The following is a 21,755-nucleotide window of genomic DNA, read 5'->3' on the forward strand; positions in this document are numbered from 1 at the left end:
CATAAACCACTACTAAAAGATACAAACCTAAAACAAATAGATACAAAACTAACACACACAGACAGGAGGAAAAAAAAGCAACACAGCATCTGAAAAGAGAAGTAAAACTACCACAGAGACATACAGAAAAAAGTTTGTGTGTCTGACAGTGTTGTGTGTCATACCCACATTATGTGTATGCAGAGGGGAGGGGCTTTGTGATGCACAGGATGTGCCAAGGGCCCCGTTGTCTCATGTAATGACTGAATCATTTATCATTTACTCAAAACAAAGTGAGAAGTATGTTGTTCTTGCCTCCATCACAATAATGGTTATGTATAAATCTTTCTCTTATCGGTACATTTTCCTTCATGACCTGTGTCTGATGGAATGTCTGCCATGCGGCGCTCTGACAGCTGAAATAGAGCGAGGGCCACTGTACAAGCTGCCACAAGCACACTGCAGAGTCAGGGGCCGAAAGCCACGGAATACCTGCCTGCCTCTGTGTGTGTGTGTGTGTGTGTGTGTGTCTCACAGTCGGTGAGAGGGGTGAAAGGTGTATCCAACATACCAGGAGTTTTTCTGTAAGGAGAAGCAGCTTGTCAGGACTTGGCCAGGATTAGGTGTCTGAGTCGGAGCTGTTTGAGCGCAGGCTCCTCTAATTTGTCATCCAGCTGCATTAAAAACAACTGATGCAGTCAAATGTGTTTTAAAGATGTAAGTCAAAAACTGGGGTTCAGGACCCACCACAAAGGAAAATATATGAGGAAGAATTTCTGGGATATAAAATACATTTATTTGATGACTATTCTTATTTTCTATTTCGTGTGCATCGCTACTTGTAAACTGCAGAGGAATATATCTTGTTTTCTTGTTATATATAAACATAATTTTAGGTGTACAGGGTTACATATAGCATTGTATATTTTATAGTATAATTAATATGTTTTAGTGATAATACTGAGTGTTAAGTTGACTGGGGTGAAAGGTCATTCACGACCTTAGCTGTTGTGGTCCTTGTCCGTGGATCGAGTTGCCATGGAGATAACCAAGTTACCAAACTACTTACATTAAAAGCTATATGTGGCCTTCAATTCATTTTGCTGCATATGTAATATTTTAATAATTAGTCATCTTATTAGTAATTTCAACTTCATACCATTTGCTGTGATTCAGGAGGTGGAGTTGGTCGTACACTAACAACAGGGTTGGTGGTGAGATCCCAGTCGCCCTAAAATCTGTTGAGCAGACATTACAGCAGCAAAAACATTCATAATATTAAGTTCAATAACAGTTGCTTTTGTTTTAAAACTGACTTTCGAGCCAGTGTTATTGATTCTCTGAAGTTGGCCCCAGTATCAGAGAGCTGCTGTTAGTGAGGTGAGTGAGCACAGTCACCACCTTCACAATCAGCCTCTGTCTGCCCGACCCCAGACCTCACCTCTCTCCTTCAGCAGCACCCGTGTGTGTTTGTGTGTGTGTGTGTGTGTGTGTGTGTGTGTGTGTGTGTGTGTGTGTGTCTGTAGGTAAGAAATTAACCTTTTCTTCCCCTGAAGGCATCGTTTGCCCTCTTGATGGGATTTCTCTGAGTTTCTCGGGGTCAGTTTTAAAGAAACAATGAACAAGAGCATTTGCTTTACTTTTAACTTCTTCTCCCTCAGAGCATTTCACATTAGCAAGTCTGCAAGTCATAGTGGACAAACACACGCTCTCTGATTGGTATATTTTCCAGGCAAAAGGTAAAATGCAGAGATGTGTGGGATATTAGTGGATTCATTATTTGTGTTATTTCATTTATTGTTCCCTAAATACACCTGCCTGTGTGTGGGTTGTGTACATGGCAAACAGGTCACGTGTCCTCTGGCGGCAGCAGTGAAAGTTACCACCAGCATGTGGCTGTGTTGTGACGGTGTCGCGGCTTGTGTACAGCCCGACTGGTCCGGCAGCATTGTGGCGTGTCACAGTGGAGAAGCAGCATCAGCAGAGGACTGTGGTAAAACCTGTTGGTTTGTTAAAAAAAAAGAAGGGAAAGTGTCGGGAGGGGGAGCTGACAGAGGAAGTGACTGATGGGGAAGATGAAAATCCAACTTCCTCTTCGCTCAACAGCCTCCACAGAAACAAGGAGGTCACAATAACCCCCTGAGAGCTGCTGCTTCATCCCGCTCTGCGTGCAGTTTAGTGGCCCGACAGGTTTTCATGAGCCAAACAAAGTCTTCACCCTGAAATGCTTGATCAGAAGTCCATCTTGACCCCTGGTTTAACATGTGGAAGAGTCTCTAATTTGTGGCTGAGCCGAGAGTGAACCTGAAAGCCCCTGTGGCGGGAGAAAAGGACCCAAATGGCAGTGGAGGGGGGTTTAAATCTCAGGCTGTCTGTGGCAAACCCCTGCTCATTCACTTGCACAATGGACAACCAGATAATATTCTCCTCTCCTATTGAATCGCTGACACCTGGAAGATTTGCTTTCACGCAGGCCCTCGGGCAGGTCAACCCCACCCCAAACTTAAGCTAGCAAGTCCCTGCACAACATCCTCCAGGGTGGGGGGGGAACTTGAGCATTGCATGGCTTTTGTCAACCACCGCCACCCCCCCCTCCTCCTCTCTTTCTTTCTTTTACTTTTTGCCCCCTTCTGAAGGCATAATCACATCCTTCTCTCTTGAGAGATATCCCCCCCCCCCCTTTTCACAAAAGACAGGAGGGATTGTCTCTCTTTTCTTGTGATGAGAGGGACTGAAAAAAGCAGAGAGGTGGGGGGGGGGGGGACAATGGCTGGTCGGAGACTTTTCTCACAATGATAAGATTTCTCTGAAGGAAGTTGTGTCGCCCAATGGAACGAGTGCTGCAGTGTCTGCTGGTGAATATAAATAGACATGTATAGACGCCATCCTTATTAGGACTTTGCATTGACTTCCATTCATCCTAGCCTAACCTGATCCCTAATCTTAACCATGACCTCACACACAAACACACACAACTCTCTAGAACCATGTTTACTTTAAGTTATTCTTTCTAATAAAGACAAATAAATTAAGGCAACTGTGATATCATGATTTTCTTTAGGGCGGCGCGTCGATACAGTGGTTAGCAATGTTTCCTTTTGGTTCTCGGGCCGAATCCCACTTTGGCCAGGGGCCTTTCTGTGTAGAGTTTGTATGTTTTACCCGTGCCTGTGTGGTTTTACTTCCTCCCAAAGTCCAAAGACATACAGACCATAGGGTTATGTTAATTATAAACTCTTCTTAACTGAGTAGGTATGAATGATTGTTTGCCTCTGCATGTCAGCACCGTGATGGACGGGCAACCTGTCCAGGCGGTGACCTTCCTCTCATCCAATGTGACCTGATTGGCTCCATCCTCTCTCACGACCCTCAAAGAAAGGGTAAGCATTACAGAAGATGGACGGAGTATTTTCTCTAGAGACTGATTATTGCTGTGGATCCGTTTCTGTGTTTCTATCCCGATGGAGCTGGAGTTGCATTTCATTTACATATTAGCTGAATTTAGTCAAATACCGAGCAGAGGAGAACAGCTCCACTGTTCCCACCCCTGAACCACAGTCACAGATGGGAAAGATAAGTGTCTGCTGCAGGCCAGAGAATCACATTATGGTCTGCACAGGTCACACCACTGCAGTGTTTGTAGAGCTGAGATTAAAAAGAAATGTTTAACAGTGAAAATGTTGTGTTACTAGGTCAGTGGCCCATAGGTAAGTCTTTGAATTAAGGTTATTATGATGCAAATTGTTAAAATAATTCAACCATTATTAGTATTATAGTGTATATGTGCTTGTGTGTTGAATGTGTCATCGTCACACTGTGAATCTTGACAGTGGACATATTGTGGATGCTTGTGGCACTGAAACACCAACAGCAGGATTCAACACTCAGAGCACACAGGGCCTGCCACCTAGTGGTAGCTCTGAGCAAGCATTTTCTTTCCTATCATTTCGTGAGATGCTGTGCATGCATTATATACAGACAGCTGGAAAATGGGAGGTGCAACGCGATAATTTGTGAGGTGCAAATTGATAAAACAATAGAAATAAAGAGCACAACTAAAATATTTAATGAGCTAACTGGATCAGGAATGCAAAGATTTTCTATAAATTGCATTGATCACAATATAAACAATGCATGCACCCGCTAAGCCTGGCAGATTTGAAATGAATATCATCAAATATCATACAAACAGGAATAGTGAATTAAGCGGATAATTGAAAGCATATCCAGGTATTTTGCATCACAGTTTATACAGCTGTAAGAAGAAAAGAAGTGCAAATGCTCCTTAATTCTCTTTCTAAAGACACATAACCATGGTCAAAAATATATATAAATAATAATGGGACACCACTGCATTTCTCCACAGATAAAACAAATGTGTTCACACTGACATGATTTTATTTCCAAAGAAATAATGGAACACCATCAGCAGTGTGTCAGTATAGTAGCACATAAAACGGTATCATATGTAGTTGATCATCATAATAAATAAACTAAAATATATTGTAATTTGTAGCAATGTATCATCCACATTGTTAGAACATGTAATAACACAATTCTGCCGGCTGGGGGCAACGCTGTCACCGTCGTGTATACGCAACATGGCGCCTGACTGGTGCATTCACTGACTCCTCCTATAATCGTAAAACCTGTTTTCAGTTATGCTAATAGGTGATTTGTACTATCTTGTTATCCACTCAAATCAGAGCTGGGCACACCCCAGCTTAAAATATAACCTCTATCCACTGTTGGGTTGGTTGAGTTTGAAAACCCATTGAATTGTTTGTTTCGTTTACACGCAGGAAACTCTGTATTCTATGACGAAGCGGAGTTGTAACGACTGTGCTTAAACGCAGCATTAGCATTGGCTACCTAGCCTGTGATCACTGCAGCTGTCACACTCGTGTGGGCACCAGGTGGACAAGCAGCTGACGACACGCACTCCCATCTGAAGAGGTGAGACTTGCGCCGGTTTCATACATATTGAAATTAGATATAAAAGCGTCGTTATCGTCGGCCGCAGCCCGAACGTCGTGTTCATCAGGTTAGCTAGCCGGCTGGCCGACGAGCTAGCCACAGGTAGCTGGGGCTAGCATGTTAGCTAACCATGTTTGAGCTCGTTGACGCTGGTGGCTGAGCTCCGGCTAACAGCTGGATTAGTTCAGGACCGATCCAGCTGGCGTCGTCAGGTGGACGGTGAAGATCCAGATGTGAAGATCCAGATGTGTGGTTTCATAACAGTCCACGAGGAGAGGAGACGACGTCTGAGCGCAGAATCAATCAATGCTAACATGCTAATTCTGCTCCATCCCCCCCAACCCCGGCCCTTTATCTGAAGACTCACGTCCCTGTGATTATTCATAACATGGAATGCTTCGAGTACCAGCACTGATAGAACAAGTGTCTGAACCAGCTGTGTGACATATGGGACTGATACAAGCTAACCAATGCTAACAGCTGGCTATTTATAGTGAGGAAGGCTGGATCCCCATCAGGGCAAGATGGGAAACTGCCCCAACGTGTGTGGACCTGCAGGGGCCCAGGCTGCCTCAGGTTTATTCAGAGTTTGGCATCGCCATTAACTTAACAGATGTCAGAGTATATACTCAATCCAACATAAACTTAAATAAGGACATCAATGTGAATGCTGTATTTGTATTTAATACTCAAGTTCAAGGGCCCAAAGCTGTAGTTGCAGTGGTGGTTCACTTTTTAGTAGTTTCCCATTGTAATTGAAGTTTTAAACTTAATCCAAACCTTCATTTTGATCCATCGAACCCTTCATCATGAATGGAATCTCATTTTAAATCCCATCTGTGCTGTCGATGGGAGAAACTAGTATTTCTGTAAAAATGTTGTCAGTAAATCAACTTGTGTCCAGGTTTCCCCAATGAACAAATCATTAGGCTGAATTTCATCAACACCCGAAGTCCAGATAACTCTGTAAAGCTGCTTTGAGGAGTAGGTCCACGTTCAGCCACTGCACTGAACATTTCTAATGTCCCCTTATCCTCAACGCCTTTCACAAATTGCCCAATCCCCACCCTTATGCATGACGAGGGTTTATGAGCCTGCTTGTTTTTCACCTGCAACACTTGCATTTAAATTGAGGTAGGACTAGAGTTTTATCTTGTTTGCTCTGACTGACCCTGGCTCACTGGGAGCTCTTGGCTGTTTGTTTGCATTTCAGAGTCTTTGTTTCTATTTAACTACAAAAACTAACTACAGGAAACTAGCTTCATATGTCCTGCTTTCCTCCCTTAGGCCATGGCACGTGGGCATCAGAAGGTTCAGTCTCAGCAGAAAAATGCCAAGAAACAGGCAGAGATGAAGAAGGGCAAGGGTCAGGATCAGAAGACGTCGGCCAAGGCGGCCCTCGTGTTCTCCTGCGGCGTGTGCCTGGTGGGTATGATGCCAGGATTAATTGATGTGTTCTGCTGCCATTTGCTCACTTTTTAGAATTGTTTAATAGAAAAGCCTGTAGTCACTGATAAGTAATATTTTCAACCTCATGCAAGACTTGTGCTGAATTATAAAAGTTTTGTCGTTGTATCATCTCCTCTGCAGTCCCAGATGCCCGACCCAAAGACCTTCAAGCAGCACTTCCAGAGCAAGCACCCAAAATCTCCTCTACCCCCTGAGTTAGAGGGAGTGGAGGCATAATATCTCACCCTGGATACCGAACCGAGCTCACCCTGGATACCCCCCCCCTCAAGCCCTTATTTTTGCTTATGTTTGAACACATCAGGGCCTAAACACAAATGCTGGTTTTGATTTCAGGGCCCCTGACAAACTTTCTAATTCAAGTGGTGAATGAAAACGTTGCTTCAGGAATATTTCTCGCTGCTAGCTCTTGTACCTCTTTAACTGAAGCTTTAATAGATCGAGTGTGTGATTAAACCTTTATAGCCAGCATGCCACATGAGGTAAACAGCGTGCTTACTAGCACATGTCTGAAATGGATGAAAAATAGTATAATTCAAATTTTCCGGTTGTCGCAAATGTGGCCTAATCTTTTTCTATTGCTAATCGAGTGTTGAATAAAATGGAGGCAGTGCGATGTTCTTTTCTGATACCAGTCCGCCCACTCTGCTGTTTGCCTGTTGTACTGCAATCTTTCACCTACGTAATCACAACTTTATGTCGGGTCATAAAGATGTGAAATTTTAATTTCCGAGCTGCTTCCTGAATTACGACTTAATAAAGTTTCACTGGAGCTTGTCAACATTTGTACACTTGGGAAATGAAATCATGCTCGAATTATGTATTATAGCATTTGATTAAATTTTACTTTGTTGTATACCTGCTCCTTTCTTGAAAGTGTTTCTTTTAATGGTTTTATTTGATGTTTTGTTGGATGTGCATATGGTGAGGAGACAATTTTCCCATGTCAAAGTATCTGTGTGAATAATCATATTTCTATGCACAGTATTGGATTTTGCCCCTCAGGAGCCTGATTAACTGGTTGAAAGGGAGAAATTAGGACACCAGGAAGCTGTACTAACGATCCGTGACAGTTTTGTGTGAATAAATGATTCTTTGCTAGCAGCTGATGTGACACCACACTGATCACACCAAACCAATACGTTTCCACCCTTGCTGTGCTTGGACATTCACACATCTGTTGTCAGTTGATCATTTGAGAAAATATTCAAAACATCCTATTGATACAGTGACGGAGTTCTGAATTGTAAATGTAATTTGCCTTTCACATTTTGTACAATTCTAGTTACTGCTGCCAGCCTAGTCGGTTTCAGCTGCTGCTGTCTGGAAACAGCATCACAGCCTCAAGGCCTGAACCTACAGGCTAAATAACAGTTTTTTTCCACCAGTGAGGCCTATTTTTATTCAATAGACAACAAGGGCCTGTTTTATGTCTGTCGATGATCATGCATGCACATGCTCATGTGTAGCTGTAAAGACGACATGGACTCAACCTAAGCACTTACACACACTGTAATTATTTATTGCTACAATGTTGAGCAGCCTAACCCGGTGATTTTACTCTTTTACACCAGTATGATAAAATCGGACTAAAGAACTAAATATCTGGTAAACTGAACAGTGAAAATGTGCCCCACAAAAAATAGGACTTGAAGTAAACTACAACAAAATAAACGGACCTGTACTAAAGCAAGGTCACGTAATACTGTTCATCTTCTTAATGCATTAAAAATAATTTCAGGAGGAATAAAGATCAGTTCTTGCGGCTCAGCTGAATGAGTCACAACTCGCATTGTTCTTCTGCATCCTCACATTATTCACCTCCTTCCTCCCCCTTCCTTCCCATCTGTATCCTTGTGAATGAGAATGGCACAAGACATGTTCATTCATAAGAACATACACAAACACACACACACACATCTGCTAGTTCCTCCATGTTACAGAATCTCTGTTTGAACGCAGGCCTTACATCACCATCATTGGTCAAGCTAGCTAGTTTTTGGGAGGCCGCCCACTCGTTAACCCTAGAAACTTACCTTCACTCTTCACTCACAAAGAAGTTAATTTTGAACCTTTTTTTCCTTTTATATAACAATTCAAGGGGTGTGACTCATGTGTAATTCCATACATTTTTTAGAAACTCGTAGAACTAGATTAACAAGAGTTAAACGGTTCCAACGCATGCCTGCCAAGCCAGTCGGTTGGCTAATGATCTTTAGCATTAGCAGAAACCTACAGATTAACTGTAAAGCCCGGTGAAGCAGACAAGAGACAGATTTAAGGTTAGGGTCAAAATGTGATGTCACGTCTCAATGGGATCAGGAGTATCGTGTGGGCTATAACCTGTCACCCACTGTAGGGCTTAGTGATGAGTCAAAACCTCCTGTGACAGCACTTTCACTGGATTACTCTTCAAGTTTTTGGAACTTTTCATGATAAATTTTGTATTGAATCATGCACATTTAATAATGCAGTGTTTGTGGGAGAAAAATGGGTCATGATATATTGTTCTCTTCAGTGCACTAGTGTTTACACCCACAGTCTGCAGAATTCAAATACATCTGAATTAAGACCTAAGTTAAACATAACTGTATTCTTTGTATAATTTTTTATTGACATATTCATTTTTATCGCTCATTTAAATGTTATCTTACTATACACAATAGCCATGCAGCTTCCCATAAATAGATAGATAGATTTGAATTAGGAGGTGATTGAAAGACACAAGGAACCGTGGCAGAGTGTTGGAGCCAATTATAAATTCAGATTTAAAGATAAAAAAAAAATATGTCAGTCAGTTTTTATCTCCATCTTGTTGTGATAACACTCATCTCAATTTGAAGTTGATCCGATGAAAACCCTGGTATAAGTACATCAAAGTAAAAATGTGGAATCTGGCCAAAATGGCCACTAAATGCAAGATAGCAGGCTTCCTGTTGGGTTTTTCCAATTGCAACTATGACTTTTTTGTTTGTCTGGTCATGATACACCTGTATATCGATTTTTGTGAAGACTGGTCAATGTGAACACGTTCCAGGGGTCTCGGGGGCACCGTTGAGCCATTTTGCGACGCCCATTGAAAATTCCTTCAGAATACGTAAATTTTCACCACTTTCTAACTTTCTGCAAATTTTGGTAAGAAGTTGAGCATGTTAAAGCCCTCAAAAAGCCAATTCATTTGCCTGAATAATAATAATAATAATCCCTACAATTTCAATAGGGTCTCACCAGACACCTTTGATGTCTGTGCTCGGGCCCTAATAACTGAAGCTAGACAAAGTCTTGCATTAGACTAACATAGCCTGCAAGACTTGTCAAACGTAAAATACAAGACTAGAAATATAAAAAAATCAAATAAATCCATTGATGTCAAGGATCCTAAAATTATAGCAGTGGCACATTAAAGCCTGGTCCATCAAAGCGTTAACTCCTAGTGACATTTCTACTAGCAACAAAGCAAATAGGCCTTTAAGATACCTATAGACTCCATAGGCATTTATTTTCCTAAGATCTCTTTGAGTCCATCCCACTTCAGATCCTGGTACACCTAACATTTATTACACAACATCAGTGCCTATCTTTCAACAACATTCAAGGTAAGATCTCAACTTCCTCTCACCATCTCCCAGGGGTATTTGCGGGTGGACGTGCACATAACTTTATTCAGAAATTACCTTATCTAAATAAAAATAGTAACAAAAAGTACAAGTAACTCAAAGTAAAATTGTGGAATATGGCCAAAATGGCCACTACATGCAAATTAGCATGCTTTCTGTTGCGTTTTTCCAATTGGACCTAAGACTTTTTTGTTTGTCTGGTCATGATACAACTGTTCCCGGGGTCTGGGGGGGCACCGTTGAGCCATTTTGCGACGCCCATTGATAATTTCCCAGAATACGTAAATTTTCACCACTTTCTAACTTTCTGAAAATTTGGTAAGAATATTAGCATGTTAAATCCCTCAAAAAGCCAATTCATTTGCCTGAATAATTATAATAATCCATACAATTTCAATAGGGCCTCACGTCTGTCAGGGCTCGGGCCTAATCAGGATTTCCTTAGATATATTTCGGCAATCTTAAAAAAAAAAACGTTCATTTAACGTGGGTCGATTGTACTTGGCCTTTATACATTGTTCTTGCCGTAAACTCGGTCGCCCTGGCAACAAGGCTTTGACGTCACCGGCCCCGGCGCGACCGTGCTGCTGCGTCTTTGATTGGAGGGAAACCCCGTGGATGAAGCGGGAGCGAGCATCAGCTGTGCGGCAGGGAACCAGGAGCGTCACCGTGTGAAGGAGCGACCCAACGCAGGTTAGTTCCCCGGAATATCACCGCTCGAGGTCGGCTGCAGGCTCGACGGAGACCCCCTGAAATCATCTTTGATTCTGGGGGTCTCCTCTTTTGTTCAAAACCCGAGGTTAATGCCCGCGAGTGGGAGCCAGCTCCGCTCCGCTGGTCGGTCATTGTTCGGCGGCGGCAGGATGGGGAGCGCCGCGGCTCTTTAACCCATCTATTGTTATTCGTTCGCCGTGTTTAGGAGACTCATCGTCGGTTAAATCGGTGGAGGAAGCGGCCTCTCGACCACCGAACGGGTCGAACCCGAGTAAACCGCAGAGCCACGGCTCGTTTTCCGGGAAGAGGAAAAAAAAAAAAAAAAAGGGCGTTCACTGTGGAGGGAGCTGTGCGAGGCTGCGGTGGTTCCAGTGGGGAACCGAACCCGGGACTCTGGTACCGGGTCGTGTAGTGGCCCGTCTGCGGCGTTCTCACACATTTCTCCGCATGGAGCCGAACGAATAATTAAATTAAAATACCACAGGCCGACTCCCCGTGTACCGTGGGAGCTCGGGCGGGGGTGCAGGTGTGTGTGTGTGTGAGGCGTAGAACTGGGTGGCCGACATTCCTCCGAAGGGCGCAGGTGTCTGCATCGCTGGCGAATCTGAGTCACTGTGAGATTTCTCTGGGTTGTTCTGCTCCTCTTTTGTTTGCTAAGTGTCGTTGCATCGCTGCAGCAGCAACAGTCCTGCAGGCATCCGGAGATCTAGAGATCTAGAGATGATAAAACAGACCGGAGCCCACCTCTGGAGGAAAGGCAGTGAGGGGGGGGGGGGGGGGGGGGGGAAGCAGAAGCAGAACGAGAGGAAAAAGGCCATATTTGTAGTTTTATATAACAGGCATCATCATGACTGGTTAAAGCAACACCAAACAATACAGTAAAAAAAAATTTCATAGAGAATTACAAAATTTAACGATTTCTGGATAAAAACACCAAGGTGGGGTCCGCAGGGTAATTTGTGTAGCACATTTTAAAAATTCCCCGTGCGTTACATAAAATGTAAAAAAGCGTCTTGATGGAATGCAAAAGCAACATCATACAGCACAAAAGAGAAATTAAAGAAAATAAATGCAATCCCTGGTAAAAAGCAGTTTGATTGGAACACGGAAAGGCAAGTTTATTAGTTTAGCACAATTCAAAGTGCCAAACATCAAATATAAAAGGCATAGTGACAAATTGTTACAGCAACATTAGACGATACAAAAAATAACCATTTAAATAAACATTTAACGTTTTATAGAATGCAACCATATCAAATAAGAGGGAAAGTAACAATTCGGTAAGAACTATCTGATTGAATAAAAGGTCGTGGCAAACAGGAAAGTCTACAGCATTGATTTAAAAGAACTAAGAGGTGCAGCAGGCCTGAAGGTCTCTGGGAACTTGTTCCACGAGGGAAGCATAAAAACTGGACGCTGCTTTGCCGTGTTTAGTTTTGACAGAAATCAAAAACTGGTCCCAGGCGACCTGAGGGATCTGAATGGTTTAGAATGCAACAGTACATCAGAAATGTATAACTAGACCAAGTTAACCACATGATGAGTTTCGCCTCATCTGTATTTCTCTTAAGGTTCTTTTTTAAAATACATCTAAACTGGTGCACGTCCACTCATTTTATTTTTATGATGAGGTGTAATAAGGTCATTCAGTGACAGAAAAGTAATCAAACGAGCGACTGATCATTCATGCAAAAAAAACATCCTTCGGTTTCAGCTTTGAAAATTTGCCGATCTTTTTCACGTGCTAATTAAATCTAATGTATCTGCAAGTGCTTTATTTTTGAGATTCAGATGTTCAATATGAGGATTTCCTGCTTCTCCGTGTCAAATGCTATCTGAGTACGTTGGGGATATTGGACATTCGGTCAAACAAAAACCTGTCGTATTTTGAAGATAAATAAATCTAGTCTGTATTCCTTCTTTATTAAAGTAAAATTATCAAATCCCTCCCCCTTCCCCTTCATGTTGCTCCTTTCATTCTCTCCCTGGTCCTGCCCTCCCCCAACACTGTCTCTCTTCTCTCTTCTTAATCCACCTCCTGTCCCCTTTGTTTTGTCCTTCCCATCTCCCTCTCCTCTGTCCTTCCTTCCTCACCCCCAGACAGGAACCATGGACGACAAGGAACAGCTGGTACGGAAAGCAAGGTTGGCTGAGCAGACTGAGCGATATGAAGACATGGCAGCAGCCATGAAGGCGGTTGCTGAGATGAATGAGGAGCTGGAGAGTGAGGACCGCAACCTGCTCTCTGTTGCCTACAAGAACGTGGTTGGGGCCAAGAGGTCCTCCTGGAGGGTGATATCCAGCATTGAGCAGAAGACTGAAGAAGGGAAAAACCCTGATGTCACAAAGTACAAGGGGGAAATTGAGGAGGAGCTGAATACTACCTGCAAGGAAGTCCTGGTAAGAAACAGACGGTGGAGTGGCAATGGGTAAAAGTTCCAGATGGTGAAATTATTTTCTTAACTAGATTTTAAAATGTCAAACATTTCAAATAGGAAATCCACATAGAAAACTACATTCCCATGGCCAGTTGCATAGAGCAGCTTCACAATAGAACAAAGAAATAATGCGTGACAGTTTGAAATTAATTCCAAATATCTTTAAACCCCAATTTCAGAAAGACTGTGCAGAAGCAAATGCACCATCACTGCATCCTGGGTTCAGTCCCTGGCAGAGACTTGGATATATTCCTTAAACTAAATGGAATTTTTTGTCTGTAATAGCAAACTTCTGCTCTCTACATATGTGTTCTAGTTAAAAGAACAGAGTACAAGCAAAAACAGGAGGAATTCAATAATGTTTTTACATCACGTGTTGCCTGCTAGTTTTCCATTCATCTGTCTACATAAAACCGAGGTCTTATTTTGATACAGCGAGTAACAGCAGCAATCCTAAGCAGCCTAGTTCGCTCATTAGCTGCTCAGTTTCTTTACTCTCTCTGGTTCCCTGTGATGTAATACTAAAAAAGGGGGGTGGCAACAGTTGATTTCGGTTGGATTTAAAGAGGGTTGGACGTGTTGTGACAAGTCGATTGGCTGCCAGTTTGAGCCAGTGTGACTATTACTGTCTCGACCAAGGAAGTTGTGTTTTCACCCATGACTTTGACAGCGGGTTTATGCAAAACCCTCTGAAGTGATTTTCACCAAACATGGTTCAGAGTTTAGAGGAACTTTACGAGTTTGTACCATTTAGTGCAGCAACACCTGCTTTCTAGTGGAAGCAGGTGTTTGGCCTTGGCTTAGGTGTGGAATCATGTTCCACCTTCAAGCGTGTTCCTGTGACAGAGGCGGAGTCGTTGATTATAAGCGTCATCGTGAGAACCATGAACAAACTTATTCATTTGAGTCGAAAAGCTTTGATCCTGTGGTCAAACTGGTAAGATATACAAAGGTGATGTTCAACAACGTGACACTTAAATGATGATCATGCTACAAGAAATGAAACAGAAGATTGGAATTTTTAAACATCCAATGTAATTAAGCAGAATAATCTTACGGTTATGACTATTAGTATTTTAGTTTATTGTATGATGATGAACAAATTATTGGAAACATTTGGTGTTTTTACTGTGATAAACACATGAAATGAAAACATGAAAAGTCTTGAACAGAACAACAATTTAAAGACATGTATATGCCAAGTTTCTGTAAATGGATGACTCTGGTTTTCCAGTGATCAGCAGTTTGGTCATTGACAGGTCTTAAGCTGTTACCCCTAACTTAATCTTAGCTTCGTAGGACTGAAGAACCGAAGTATAACTGCTCCTTCGTACAGGCCCCTGTTGTTGTTTAGTTTCTACTCTAATGATGCACAATTGTCACCTGCAGACTCTGCTCGACAATCATCTGATCCCAAAAGCTGTGGAGGCTGACAGCAAAGTTTTCTTCCTGAAGATGAAGGGAGACTACTACCGCTACCTGGCTGAGGTGGCATCCGATAAGACGGGTGAGTGAAGTAGACTTTGCCTGTGTCCTGAACCGGCTGCAGTCACCACACACTGCAAGTAGCCTCCCCACCTGGCTTTGTTGCAATCACTCAAGGAAGTCTGACAGCAGCACCAATGTGATTGTTTCCTCTGGTGTCCTGAGCAGTGTGCAAGACACTTCACACACAAAAAATTAAACTGTGCCATCTCCTGCGCTGCTGTGTGATTGGGCCCTTTTGTTTCTATGGTAATGATTTGTTACACATCTGTTGAATGCTGATTAAAGCCTCTTTTTTAAGATGAGGAGAGGCTTGCTTCAGGTGTTGTCTGCGGCCATAGCATTGACAACCTCCCCGTCCTTGACCTAAAACTGCAGGCTAGAATGCAGTTGAGGCTGCGGCTGGGTTGCCATGGCAACAAGGGGAACCATAGTGCAGGCTGCTAGTTTTTTTGTTTAGCTTCCTTTTTCAATCGGCTGTGGCAACCCGAACTGCCTGGCTGATGACACTTTTTCCCCGTGTAATTTTAAGTTATGTTTTTCAGCACCACTAAAAATAGGATTTAGAGCATTATCTCAATAGGAAATGCACAATAATCCTTTTGGGTTGTTTGTCACCTTTTGATTCTTCAGTCTTGCATCCATATAAGTCAAAATATTGGCCCGAGTCAAACCTGGACCGCAACTGGTTTGCACTACAGACTATATAGAAAATGGATGACATGATTGGGGGTACCCCACAAAGTGAAGCCATTTGTCTTGATCGACTCCTGGTGGCTGACTGTAGAATAGGTTTTAAACCCTGCCTGTTAAAAAATGGGAAATAGACCAAACTAAAAAGTCATAGTACACCTCAAATATTTTTCTAAACCACTGATATTTGTCCAATTGCAATACATTTTAATTAGTTATTTGATGATATACAAGCTGGTTCATTACCCCCACTAGACATTTTGAGCAGTTTGAATGTCACATTTTAAGGAGTTGAACAAGCAGCAAGATCCTTAAAATGTGTAAATATTTGCCTGTCTGATATATCTTGTGTTTTCCATTTCAAATGTTTGCTTCATGTCTTCTACTTGTAGCCATTATCGAAAGCTCAAAAGAGGCCTACAATCAGGCCTTGGAAATCAGCTATGAAAAAATGCCACCAACAAATCCCATTCGCCTGGGCCTTGCTCTCAACTTCTCCGTCTTCTACTACGAGATTGCCAAATGTCCAGAAGAAGCCTGCAAGCTGGCCAAGGATGTAAGTACTTGTTTTATTTCCCACTGTCTTTTTTTCGTCTGTTGGTGTTTAACCTCCACATTGTGTCCTCTGAAGAATCGTAACATTTGACAATTGAAGCTACGATTTAGAGCGGATTGTAATATTTGGTTCATTGGTTTATGACCTAATCTTTCACGTTCATTTGTTTTTTCCTCTAGGCCTTTGACGAGGCTGTTAACCAGCTGGACACAGTCAAAAATGAAACCTACAAAGACAGCACCTTGATCATGCAGCTGCTCCGTGACAATCTGACAGTACGTGCCTGTTTTATTTTCCTACTCGTCAGCTGTGTCTTACACTCTCACTTTCTACTATCCCCTCATTTCTAAACTGATGTGGATTGAATACCACATTACTGATCCCTTGTTCTACCTGAGAACCTACTTTTTTTTCCCGTTCCAATTTGGAAAAGGAGTGTGTGCTAATCCTAATATCCTTCGCTTTATTGCAGCTGTGGATGTCGGACGCCCATGGAGAATGCGAGGGCGAAGGCGAGGGCGAAGCCGAGGCTGAGGGAGAACAGGGGGAGAAGACGGCGGAGCAGTCCACTGAGAACTGAACTGCAGAGAATAAATAAAACAAACAAAAACACATTTTTTACCTCTCACCAGCCTAAGTTGTGTGTGTGGTTGTCTGCACATACATGCACAGATATGTATGGTTACACTCCACTCATGATGTGTAAAGTACAGTATGTGTGTGCATACATTAAAGTGTGTGTTAATTGTATGAGCACCTCCACAGAGAAAAGATTGGAATAGATCTGGTAGTTTGTTTTTTTTGGTTTTGTTTCTTTTGGGACATTACTCAATGTGAGTCAGTGGATGTTTATTTTGTTTGTCTGTGGTTCAGTCCAAATGCCCCCCCCCCCCTTTAGATTTAAAATCAGCGCCGCTCTCTTTAACCTTTATTTACTGTAGCAAACTGCTGCTGTTGCAGGAAAACACAATCAAAAAAAAAAATACCTAACTGTAAGTTTGATAATGTGTTTTTACTTGAACTGAACATTTTCAATATTTGTGACACTTGGGCGTAGAAAATGTACCGACTGTAAAAGTGTTCATAGCAGTCTGAATTCACCACCAATGAGTTCTCATTCTCTGGCGGGATTCACCTTGGTAAAGATCAACCACCATATTGCTTGTATTCAGCCGGGCCTGTCTGTGTCCAGTGTAGCAGGTAGTGATTGTTATGGATGGTACATGTTCTGGCTCAGTGGGTTCTATGTGCATTTGGGCGTTGGGACCGTTTTTTTCATGAATGAATGGCCACATTTGGAAAACTGCAGTTAGCATATTTATTGAGAGGATTTACATTCCAACGTTACGGACATCATGTCACTCTCAGTGAAATGCACAGACTATAATTTTCCTGCATTTCTTTTTTTTTTCATACATCATGACAAGGTATAGAAAGCCTAAGACAAAGTGAACAGCTTGATAAAATGGCTCAATACTGTAACTTTTGATATTTTATCTTTTCAGCAGTGCATAAGATACTTTGGCCATGTGCTTATATGTGGCTTTCTACTCTTTTCTATTCAGGTGTTTTTGTATTTTCCTTTATTTTGTGTATTTTATTCCCTTGATTTGACTCCTGGAATGTATGTGGTTCTCGGTAGTATGGTGTGAGGGTTTGGTGTGCTTTGAAACTGGCAGGTTTTGCTTAGAATTTAGCTTAAACCAGGTGGTTATACAGTAACATCTTCCTTCCTTGAAATAACATTGTGAAATGACCAACTAAAACAATTCTAAATCTAAATTGATTATTTAATGAACCTTTATAGAAAGCTATGATGTGACCATAAGTTACTAAGTAGTGCCAGTTTCTATTAATTAAAGATCTTGGTTTTAAAAATAAAGATGGGATGCCAGATTCAGAATTTGCAACTTAAACTCAAGAGTACTTTATTTGGCTTTCATGTGAGTGGAATTAAAACATTAAAATCAAGTGTGCTATTTGTCTTTTCTTACTGTACATGTGGAATCATGCTTTTACAATATGAATTCATATGAGAAGCTGAGTTAGGCCTTTGTGAGTATTTATAATGCAAGTGGAAGAAATCCTCAGTGACCACATGATGTACACAGGTTTACTCAGTGGCTGCCTATGTCGTCATTTATACAATCACAAATGTCTGTTTGAAATACACAAATCTGAAACCCCCAAAATGTTTTTATTATTTCCCAGTAGTGTACAAACCACATTGTCACACCTAGACAATACATAAACCCTAGCACTTTACATATCACCAAAGTAAAATTGCAGACAATAAAATAAAGACCTGACAATAAAAATGTATGTGAAGCTACTTAAGATAAATAATTTAATAATAAATAAAAGGACTTGTGAATATATATATATATGTACAGTAGTCTTGTCAATCCTGCTATCATTAGGGCCTGATCACTGACAGGCACTGACAGAGAGTGAGGCCCTATTGACATTGTAAGGATTGTAATTAATTTTTTTCAGTCAAATGAATTGGCTTTTTGTTATTATACTTTTTTTTAAAATTTAATTTAAATTAATTTAATTTAATTTGAGGGCTTTAACATGCTCAAATTCCACACAGCCGGTACAGGCTTGCATAGGTCAGTCACCTGTGAAGACCAGCATCATTTACCCCTGAACCAGCGCGGAGAAATGCGTTCCCTGGGCCGCAGGGATGAGCCAGCCCCACGCCCCGACGCTGCCATGTGGACACAGGAGCTGGGTCCGAACTCATGGGTAAGTTTGGCAGGCTGTCGTGTTGGCAGGACTTCAACCACCTATTCATTGCACAATATCTAATAATATGTAAATTTAAAAACAAAAATGAACCATAACCATTTCAAATTAAACATAAAAAAAATAATTAAATCAAATCAAATCAAAAAATAAAATTTAATTAAATTTAAAATTTTTAAAAAACTGCGCGGCCACATCCTGCGTAGAAACCCACTGCGCACATCCTGCGCAGAAGACCACTGCGCAGGAATTGCGCGCGCAGGTTTTTAAAAATTATTTATTTTATTTTATTTTATTTTATTTTATTTTATTTTATTTTATTTTATTTTATTTTATTTTATTTTATTTTATTTTATTTTATTTTATTTTATTTTATTTTATTTTATTTTATTTTATTTTATTTTATTTTATTTTATTTTATTTTATTTTATTTTATTTTATTTTATTTTATTTTATTTTATTTTATTTTATTTTATTTTATTTTATTTTATTTTATTTTATTTTATTTTATTTTATTTTATTTTATTTTATTTTATTTTATTTTATTTTATTTTATTTTATTTTATTTTATTTTATTTTATTTTATTTTATTTTATTTTATTTTATTTTATTTTATTTTATTTTATTTTATTTTATTTTATTTTATTTTATTTTATTTTATTTTATTTTATTTTATTTTATTTTATTTTATTTTATTTTATTTTATTTTATTTTATTTTATTTTTTTCGCCTTGGGTCAGAAGCAAAATGACAGGCTGGAGGCGGGATAACATCAGATACCATGCAGCGAATCCAGCCAGAGCAGCAATCCAAGTCGCAAACAGAACCTGACCCGTTGGGTGTCGGAGTACGGCCATGGCGAGTTGACTGGCATATGCCGTTCCACTTGACGCCGCTGGATGCACAAAAAGAGAAAAAAAACCTTGACAACAACAACCTCACAACAGTTCCTCATTGCAGCATGATGCATACAAAGAAAGGTATAAAAACCTACTCATTTTGGCAGCATAGGGACATTTGCTGATGTTACCATCCGTGGCTCCGTGGACAGGCAAGCCAGCATCTAAAACATCCTCCTGGATGGGCTCCCTGTGTGAACAGACACACTGTGGTGACAGACTGCGGTTAGAGTCAAAGATGAATCAAAAAAAGATTAAATTATCAGGTGCACAATTCAGAAAGCACCGCAAAGTAGAGGAGGAGAAAAAAGAACAATATAGAGGTAAGAATCACCCCAATTGTGGACATCATTCGTGTTTATTTTTGTCGACATGACATGATATGCTATCAGTACAGCTTTTTTCAGACTCTTTATATTTTTTGTTATATATTTTTATTGTTTTTTATAGCTTACAATTGTGTCTGCCTGTGTGTGCATCTGTATACAGTCAAAAAGTTATTGTGGATGCATGACAGCTTGCATGTGTACGTTTGGGGGCGCCAATTTGAAATCTCGCCTAGGGGGCCAACATTGCCAGGGCCGGCCGTGATTTCGCTCGACTTTCTCTCGACACAATTGTCTTTGCTGCTCCCTTCATCTTTTATACATCTCCATCTGCAAAAATACTTTAAACACTATACTCCTCTCCATTCATGTTAGACTTGGTCATATCTCACAAATTTTGTTTATATTGTTATTTGGTTAACATGCTGTGAAACGCGACATCTATTTCATTTCATGCTCTGGGAGAGGAGTCTCACTTTTGACTCACTGAGGTTTCTACATTTTTGGTCTGCTTATGTTTTTTTTTTCTGACAAGTTGAGTCAAGGGAAGAATCTGTCGCAACTTTGTTATAGATACGTACACTAATATTGCGTGAATAGAGAGGCCATGCAAATTGATCAAGAAAGTTTGCCGTGTTTGATTGGAAAGGTTAATTTAATGCCCAATGAGTAGGTTATCTTTTCCAGATGTGTACAGCTGTTCACTCTTGAGATCTACAGACAAATCCACCCTGAGAGATCTGACTTCTGTTTCAGTGCAAAACATTTTCTTGCAATAATCTGGATTTTTGTAATCTTGATTGAACAACTTTGTAAGGCTCAAGGCCTGTATTTCCAAATTTGTACTAATATGTTGGACACAGGCTCTAAATTATGGAAGAAGAAAAAAAACTAATGACTCCTGAACCTGTGCTGAACCAAAAGGTTAACGTTGGAACACAATCTGAGCAGATTTTCTAGAGCATTTAAAAATTTCAAATTTTGAGGTAAACACACTTTTCATCTTCACACTGGTTTAGATAGCTGGATAGATAGATAGATAGATAGATAACTTTATTCATCCCCGAAGGAAAATTAAGACGTCATAGCAGCCGGTATATTTGAATACAATAAAATACAATACAATAGAATAAAATAAAAAATATTGAGGTAGAAAGAATAAAAACAGAAACACAAGATAAATAGGTAGATAAGGTGCACTGGCAAGATGATGGTAATAGTACTGATGATATGATGGTAATGTTATTGTTAGACAGTATATACAAATAGTACAGTATATATAGTATATATGAGTATATACTATATATGAGTTTGCACTCAGATGAGCTGAAGAGATGCTTCTGTAAGTCTGTAGCTTACCTTCTAAAAATCATTGCTATCATGAGTTCTGGTGGGTTTTAAAAATATCTTATTAAATCTGAATGATGTGACGTGTCAGAAAGAAAGCATCTTAGTAGAGGATGCAGAGCTTTTCAGGAAGGAACTGCATCTTTCATTGACAACACTACCCTCTGCAGATGGTGATGGCTTTTTATTGTGCTGCACGTACTCAATATTTAACATATGTTCATTTCAAGGTGGACAGGCCCGATTATTTAGATTTGCAACAGAGAAATGATTTGTTGAGCCCTGCATGACTAAAAAACAAGTTTAATTTACAGGTGAAGTGGCTACGCAGCAAGTTCTCATTTAATTTTTGCATTAATGTCAAATTCCAAAATAGATTCCTCTTTTCACAGCCGTTGCGCTGTTGTTAACCACGTATTCATGAGCAATTGTGAGTCTTTCACTTTACAAGGCCCAGTGTTCCATCAGCAGGTTTCATTACAGTGGCATTTGTGAGATATATAGAT

At 40.5% G+C, this 21,755-nt stretch overlaps 2 protein-coding genes across 2 annotated transcripts; both read left to right on the forward strand.

Annotated features, from left to right (window-relative positions):
* The first annotated feature begins 4,816 nt into the window (after window positions 1-4,816).
* znf706 (zinc finger protein 706) lies at window positions 4,817-7,281 on the forward strand. The gene is made up of 3 exons (XM_061092641.1): window positions 4,817-4,935; window positions 6,244-6,381; window positions 6,547-7,281. Exons 2-3 carry the CDS (start codon window positions 6,247-6,249, stop codon window positions 6,640-6,642), a joined length of 231 nt encoding a protein of 76 aa, XP_060948624.1. The 5' UTR covers window positions 4,817-4,935; window positions 6,244-6,246; the 3' UTR covers window positions 6,643-7,281.
* Window positions 7,282-10,649: 3,368 nt separating this feature from the next.
* Window positions 10,650-17,897, forward strand: LOC133025929 (14-3-3 protein beta/alpha-1-like). Its single transcript, XM_061092727.1, has 6 exons — window positions 10,650-10,733; window positions 12,855-13,154; window positions 14,582-14,699; window positions 15,763-15,926; window positions 16,106-16,201; window positions 16,399-17,897. Exons 2-6 carry the CDS (start codon window positions 12,864-12,866, stop codon window positions 16,504-16,506), a joined length of 777 nt encoding a protein of 258 aa, XP_060948710.1. The 5' UTR covers window positions 10,650-10,733; window positions 12,855-12,863; the 3' UTR covers window positions 16,507-17,897.
* The last annotated feature ends 3,858 nt before the right edge of the window (window positions 17,898-21,755 follow it).

Source organism: Limanda limanda, chromosome 19, assembly GCF_963576545.1.
Source record: "Limanda limanda chromosome 19, fLimLim1.1, whole genome shotgun sequence".
NCBI classification, from domain to species: Eukaryota; Metazoa; Chordata; class Actinopteri; order Pleuronectiformes; family Pleuronectidae; genus Limanda; species Limanda limanda.

What these genes read in the sequence shown, in the direction of transcription:
- LOC133025929 (XM_061092727.1), top strand. Translation starts at nt 12,864, where the DNA reads ATGGACGACAAGGAACAGCTGGTACGGAAAGCAAGGTTGGCTGAGCAG. An exon ending in CTACCTGCAAGGAAGTCCTG is followed by an intron (nt 13,155 to 14,581) that starts GTAAGAAACAGA and finishes TGTCACCTGCAG; the next exon opens with ACTCTGCTCGACAATCATCT. An exon ending in TGCTCCGTGACAATCTGACA is followed by an intron (nt 16,202 to 16,398) that starts GTACGTGCCTGT and finishes GCTTTATTGCAG; the next exon opens with CTGTGGATGTCGGACGCCCA.
- znf706 (XM_061092641.1), top strand. Translation starts at nt 6,247, where the DNA reads ATGGCACGTGGGCATCAGAAGGTTCAGTCTCAGCAGAAAAATGCCAAG. An exon ending in TCTCCTGCGGCGTGTGCCTG is followed by an intron (nt 6,382 to 6,546) that starts GTGGGTATGATG and finishes TCTCCTCTGCAG; the next exon opens with TCCCAGATGCCCGACCCAAA.